This window comes from Hippocampus comes, unplaced genomic scaffold (genome assembly GCF_001891065.2).
Source record: "Hippocampus comes isolate QL1 unplaced genomic scaffold, H_comes_QL1_v1.1 scaffold110, whole genome shotgun sequence".
Classification (NCBI taxonomy): Eukaryota; Metazoa; Chordata; class Actinopteri; order Syngnathiformes; family Syngnathidae; genus Hippocampus; species Hippocampus comes.
Window position 1 is genome coordinate 891,671 of NW_017805498.1, and position 7,113 is coordinate 898,783.

General features: G+C 40.5%; 1 protein-coding gene across 6 annotated transcripts in view; it reads left to right on the forward strand.

Moving 5' to 3' along the window:
• The window catches only part of rif1 (replication timing regulatory factor 1), a 32,889-nt gene that overhangs the window by 4,569 nt on the left and 21,207 nt on the right, over positions 1–7,113 (forward strand). For all 6 annotated transcript variants that reach the window (XM_019876916.1, XM_019876914.1, XM_019876913.1 and 3 more), the window contains exons 7-11: positions 4,040–4,229; positions 4,304–4,396; positions 5,164–5,302; positions 5,379–5,530; positions 5,626–5,734. In XM_019876916.1, the coding sequence (XP_019732475.1) occupies positions 4,040–4,229; positions 4,304–4,396; positions 5,164–5,302; positions 5,379–5,530; positions 5,626–5,734 (683 nt within the window). The remainder of the gene's footprint in view (positions 1–4,039; positions 4,230–4,303; positions 4,397–5,163; positions 5,303–5,378; positions 5,531–5,625; positions 5,735–7,113) is intronic.

Here is a 7,113-nt window from a genome sequence, read left to right on the forward strand (position 1 = left end):
GCAGTTTCTGAAATACTCAGACCAGCCCATCTGGCACCAACAACCATGCCACGTTCAAAGCCAATCAAATCACCTTTCTTCCCCATACTGATGCTCGGTTTGAACTGCAGGAGATTGACTTGACCATGTCTACATGCCTAAATGCACTGAGTTACCGCCATGTGATTAGCTGATTAGAAAAAAGTGTTAACGAGCAGTTGGACAGGTATACCTAATAAAGTGGCCGGTGAGTGTACATTACAGTCATATGCACCCCCTCACCCCCACCACACTCATGTCCTTCCGCTTGTCTGCCTCCCTCTAATGGTTTATTGATTAAAATGATAGCCTGCGGTATGAATGAGTTTTTATACCGGTTTAATTTGCAGAGAAGAGTCCTATACCTCCCTGATGTAACCCAAACCCTTTGTCCCTAAATAACTCAAGAACAGAGACCGCTACCAAAATTTTCCGAGTACTAAATCAGTCTCCCAGTGCCACAAAGCAAGGTCAAAGTAAGACAATTTGTTTTTTGCTGAAGCGGGGTTCCCACAGGTCCTTAAAGTTAATAAAAAATCCATAAAAAGAGAAGTTGTACAATTATGTTCTTAATTGTCCTTAATTTTCACGGAAAGCTTCTAAAATCAATAAAAATCCATATTGTTTTTATTCGAAAATAAATTGAAGTTTGATATTTTCTAAATTAAAATTTTTCTTAGTCTACTTTATTTGAGAATGAATTCAAGTTTTTTTTCATTTTCCTACCTGAAATACAGGTAGGAGAATGAAAATTTGACATACAGCATGTCAAATAAAGGGTTAGCTGATTGCCCCTAAAAATAAAGATGTGCCCTTCCTTTGGCAGCAATGATTTGAACACCAGCTCAGTGTTATGTGGCTTTCTGTTCAGCCCGCATATTGCTGAGCGGGCATTAAATCCTGAATGGAGAAAAAGTCCTTAAAAATGCTAAATTAGCCCTCAAAAGTCCTTAAAGGGTCCATAAATAAAAAGCAAGTGGAAGAGTGGGAACCCTGTGAAGTGGCACATTATGATGTATGAGTCCAGCCAGCATTGAAAGGCAAAAATATACGAGATCGAACATCTGCAGACCAGAATCGGGCTTCTTCCAAAGGTGGGGAGAAAACCCCAATATGTTTCTGATATCTGCAATTGTGACTGCGGCAGAAAAATGCCCAACCACACACACACTGTTCTGATCAAACAAACATAGAAGCATACAATAAATACACAGTGTAATTGGCAATTAAGTAATGTTGAAATATGTTACTACAAAGGTGTGTGATCATTAAATCCGGGAAATTGCCACTACCAACCAGTTATATAGTGTTGAGGTGACTGTCATTTTAATTAATAGGGAAGAGTCAGTACAGGCCAACTGAACAGTATGCCCCATTTAATATGCAGAATATTAGTTTATCGTTGTCTATTTCTGGGTAACTAACTCACTGCCTGGTATTGATACTTGTGGAGTTTCGACCTTAAACACCCATCCATGCAAATTGTGTTGTGTTGGTCTGTCAGTCCGAACAAAACCAGCACGGGTGCCACTTGAAATACACATTGAAATAGAGAAATCATTTTGATGGCCGGCACTCTGGCAATGACCTCATGACCTAAAAAGATTTTACTCTTTGAGTCACTAGTAAAGGTATTTTGTTTATTAGAATTACAGTGAAACTCCTCTACAACGAAATCGTGTTTGCGGCAAGAAATTTTTCACAACAGGGGGTTTTTCACTGTAGCAAATTTGGTCTCAGATGTAAGCACACACACACCCACCCACACAAACATATGTGTACACGCACACAAACGTATGTGTACTCTATTTTTATTCCAATAGTGCATAAGTATGAGCATACACTTATTTGACACTTCATATTGTCAGTGTAGAAAGAAAAAAAGGTAAAGAAATTGCGAAATTTACAATCAGCATTCACTTTCACTTACATCAATTTCTTGGATCATGTCATTTATTTTGCTTGCTCCGTCTTTCATTTTGATCACTTTTAACCTCTCTTCCAGCATCAGAGCTCTTCTTGTCTTAGCTGCTTGACATCAAAAGGTCAGTTTTGTAGCCATTTTAGCAATGCAACGTCCATCCTCGTCTGAATCTAACAATAACAAATACTTCTGGACCCGGTGGCTTTTCTTTCCACCATCTCACTGTCTCTACCTAACCCTAACCCAAGACAGCGTTGCTCAGCTGATGTTCATGCAATGAACTTTTAAACCAGCCACACCTCGTAGTTCTAAATGGCCACAGTTAGCTTTCGAAGGCTAAAAACGTTACGCTAACTGGAGCGCTAATTAGCGTAATGTTTTTAGCCTTCGAGAGCTAACTAGGCCGTCTAGGACTACGAAGCGTCCCGTGGCTGTTTTTAGCATGATAACAAGTAAAGCATTCGAGGAAACGATCGTTTATTTGAATGTCCGTCGAGCCGCGGGACGCTTCATAGTCTTCGACGGCCTAGTTAGCTCTCGAAGGCTAAAAACATTACGCTAACTGGAGCGCTAATGAGAGAGAAGCGCTCCAGTTAGGTCCCTCTTGGCAATGGCAGAGCAGCTATGAGTTTGTTGAGTCCAGGAAACTCGCAGCTGTGACCGAAATAAACATTGTTCACTATGTAAACCAGTGTGGTGTTTGCTGTTGCCGTTTCCGAACGAACCGGTAGAGGTCGCTGTTGGATAAAACTTCGTTGTAGTGAATGTCTTTGCGAGGCTGGAGCAGAGAAAATGATTTCGTATAAGCAACAGGGGGTTTTTCGTCGTATGGGGGGCAGGAGAATGGGAATTGTGTTAATGCATGAAGATTTTTTCACATAAGGGGGTATTTTCGCCCATGTAGGTTTCGTTCTAGAGGAGTTTCACTGTACATTGTAAATATCTTTTAATCTATATGTGTTGTAAGCATATGTATTTTCTATACCAGGCGAGCGTGTTCTCAGTGGGAGCAAATAGATACTAGTGTGTCCACAATGCTGCAGGCACATTGCCCGAATTGGCAGATGTGAACATTTTTCTCAAGAACTATTTACGATTACATACTGTACCTGCTTGTAATCTGAAATAGGTTGGCAAGTTGTTCTGTTTGGCTAATTTATACACCAGGTCAGTGGGAGCAACATGTGTATACTAAGTTACATTTGTGTACATTTATTTTCATGCAGTTTTCAAAAAATCAAGCTAATTAGAGAAAGTGCTTGTGTTGAGAGGGGGGGGGACACACATTCACGTTCACAGGTGTGACATTAGTCCTGTTTATAAATAACACTCAGAAATTCATAGTAAAGTTCTATAAAAATTAAAAAGTTAATAGAATGAAAATTCTACAAGTTCAGTCGATTTCATCCAGAAATAACAAATTTATGTTTTTGTATACACCAAGTGTGATTAAACTTTTTCTTCCAAAGCCCACTTTGGCATAGTTCCTTTTTCCAACACACTAAAGTAAATTAAAAAAATCAGAGAGGTAATAACGGGAAAAGTAATTTTTCAGGATTTTGAGATGGCCAATGACCCGAATGATGTGTGATTGGATGAAAACAAAGTAAGAGATGGCCACCCACTTCTTCTCTTCTCTCCCTTGCCACCCAGTGTAGAAAGTAAGTACTGTAGTACAATGCAGGTGAACGACATGGGCCATGTCAACTGTTCATTTTTGACAATGCTGTGGGCAGCAAAAAATTTAGAGCTCTAGTTTGGACACCTCTGATTTTAACCCTTTCAGGGACAGCGGTTAGTACAGTGGACAGCTTATCATGTTATCAGGTTACATGGTGCATGAAAGGGTTAAACCCAGACCCCATAAAGAATGCGAATTCAAAATTGTTTGGAACTGGAATCGAAAAGAGGGACCGGAATCAGAAACTGAGTCATTCAAAAAAAAAAAAAAAAAGTGTAACCTATTTCTCACGCTACACTCTTACAAAGTCGGTACTTCATACTGCAGAGTACAAATCCACATAATATCAAACATAGCATGTTTTGGGACTTGAGCAGAATTAGAATTATGATCATCCGGTTTCCTGGCGCTTCTAGGCTGCTGGAGCAGGTTCCAGCTCAGATGGGAGAGTGGGCTGTGTGCTGGGCCAAGCTTGTCATCCCTCTGGTGGTGCACTCGACTTCCAAGGTGCGACTGCGGGCAGCGGCTGCCTTGGAGATGGGTTTGCCTTTGCTGCTGCAAAAACAGATGGAAGTGGCTGCTAGCATTGAGCCCTTGATGTCTGCGGTGGGTAACCGTCCTCTGAAGGTAAACGATCTTAATGGCAAAACGATTCATCCAGGTTTTGTCTCTCTTCACAGAAACTGATTCCAGAGCTACAGAAGCTTTTCATGTCCAAAAATGAAATGAATGTCCTCAAGCTCTGGCCATTATTTGTAAAACTTCTCGGGAAGGTACACTTGTTAATTTTTTTTTTTAATGCTATTGATACATTTCTCGCACATAACAGCTCTACCATAAAGTGCTGTCATGATACCAACATTTTGACTTTGATACTACAGTATACCTCCACATTGTATCCTGATACCAATTACTGAAATGGTACCAGGGCAAAAATGTATTGGAATAATAGCTGAAAACTAAGCACCTTCAACTTCTTTTTCATTTGTATTGATTCCGAAAGTGATAAGGATATTAGTTAGAATACTTTAGTAAAATAAATACATTCTGAACATTTCAGGACATTAAGACCGAGTGAACACAAAAACATTTGACATTTTTAAACGCTGCTGAAGGTTTCATATATATATACGGCACTGTATAAAAGTCTTGGGCCACCAAAGGATTTTTTGTTTTTGCTATGTTTTCATGATCAAAGACAGCATAATTAATAGGCTACAGAGTTTATCTTTGCTTTCCACCGAAGTTAAACCAGTAAAAAAAAGAGCGATAACAATCCATAGAACTTTGTATTTTGGGTTTGTTTGTCCATCTGTGTGTTAGCTAGCAGTCTCTGTACTCGAGGGTGGGGAATAGGCAATTCTGGGGGGGTTGATGGTTTTATTGATGCGGTGGTGACTACTAATATACAGAAAACGGATAAACACAATTTGTGCTCGGGCTGAAGCATTTACGGCTTTGGAATCTAAATCGTGACTTCAAACAATGATTTTGTGATCCTGAAAGATGCAACCTCACCAACCTCATGTTTGCTTCTTAGCTGCTCCACCGAGGAGGTCCCTTTATCAACTCGTTGCTCCATTTGGAGGAGCTGGGCTTTCGCAGCTCCTCTCCTACCGTCAAGAAAATCGCTTTTATCGCCTGGAAGAGTTTGATCGATAACTTTGCTCTTAATCCAAGTGAGTCTTTTATTTTTCTCCCCCCGCCCCCTACGTTTCTTTTGAGCTCCTCTAACTGCAATCTTGTTTTTCTCAGACATCCTTTGCAGTGGAAAGCGCATGAAGCTTCTCATGCAGCCCCTCATGTCGATCAATATTCGTACAGAGATGCTAATGCTTACCAAGGTGGAGGTGTGGTGGTACCTAGTGGTCCAACTTGGCCCCAACCTGTCGCCCCACTTTGATTTGGTAGATAAACTTTTTGTTGTTGTTCTCAAGCTTCCATTTTGCATTCAACTTGGAGCTGCTTTAACAGTAGTAATTACTGTTTTCGGTCTCCTCAGGTGTCACTCCCATTGCTACAGTGCACCATTGGATCTGAAGCCACCTCGGCCCCAGCCACCCCTGCCAGGGGTCAGAATGACGTTGCAACACCCAGCACACCCAAATCTGGTACGTTCAAAACCTCAGCTGAAACATTTGACGTGTATGTTTGGGAAAGCACGCACGCGCGCACACACACACACACACACACACACACACACACACAGACCTTTTTGGCACACATATTTAGATTTTCATTTTTCATTTTATGTTTATTTTAATAGGTACTGATGCCACAACATAGACGAAGGAAAAACAATCTCCAATGCACAGCATCACACTATTTATACCTAATGCTATGATTTGATATATCAAATGCCTTTTTAAGATCGACGACATCTCCCTTGTCTGGTTAGATTTTTTTTTTTTTTTTTTTTCCTCCAACAGATAGCAATTTGCTCTTTCTGTGGAATATTTGGGTCTGAACCCAAATTGTAATGGGTGCAGATAATTTATTTCTCAGTGACTCATCAGTTGCACTGCTCCAACCTTTTCTGGAATCTTTGCGAATACAGGAAGAATACTGATAGGCCTATAATTACTCACCTGATCACCTGTCCTAGATTTAACAATTGGAATGACTTTTGCTTGTTTCTATTTTCCTGGGAGTTTTCCCGTAATCAGGGAGTGGGGGGGGTATTGATGAAGTGAGTAAGTGGTTCATCCAGTGTACTCCAGAATATTTAAAAATATATATATATCCATCCATCACCCGAAATGCTTTTCCTCACAAGGGTTTCGGGTGTGCTGGAGCCTATCCCAGCTGTCTTTGGACAGTAGGCGGGGGTACACCCTGAATTAGTTCCCAGCCAATTGCAGGTCGCACACAGACAAACAATAACCAGTCACAATGACAATCTGATATATATCCAAATTAAACAACTATTTTCAGAGATGAAAGTCCTCCAGATTTTCCCGGAATTCCGGGTTTTTCAAATTTTTATGAAAATTTCTCCGGAGAATTGAGGAAAATAAAATAAATAATAAAATTAATCCGGATATTAGTTGATAACATTGAACGAAGACGCGTTTGAGTTTGTTGTATTGCTTTCACGAGCGTAGCCATATTGAGGCACTAACACTAGTAACGGTAAAGAGATTTTTGTTTGTGTAATAACGACAGAAGACATGATGGCGTTTGACTAATGGTTTAGTAGAACGAATGGCAACTCGCAACAACAGTAGCAAGCGTCATTTTGCCTCTTGGGTTATACCATCTCAACTAGAAGGTGGGGGATAGTCCCCAAACAATTTTCGTCTCTTTATAAACACACCTGCTAAACCCCAGTGGAACGAATAAAAGACGCCGTCAACAAGACAGTTGTAGTAAAAAATACATTTGGCCATAAAGGGAAAAACACAGATTGGCAGAAAATCGTGTCCGTCCGACTTAGAGTGTCGTCTCGGCTAACTTAGCTTAGCTGTTGTCGTGGGTGACGTCATTTACG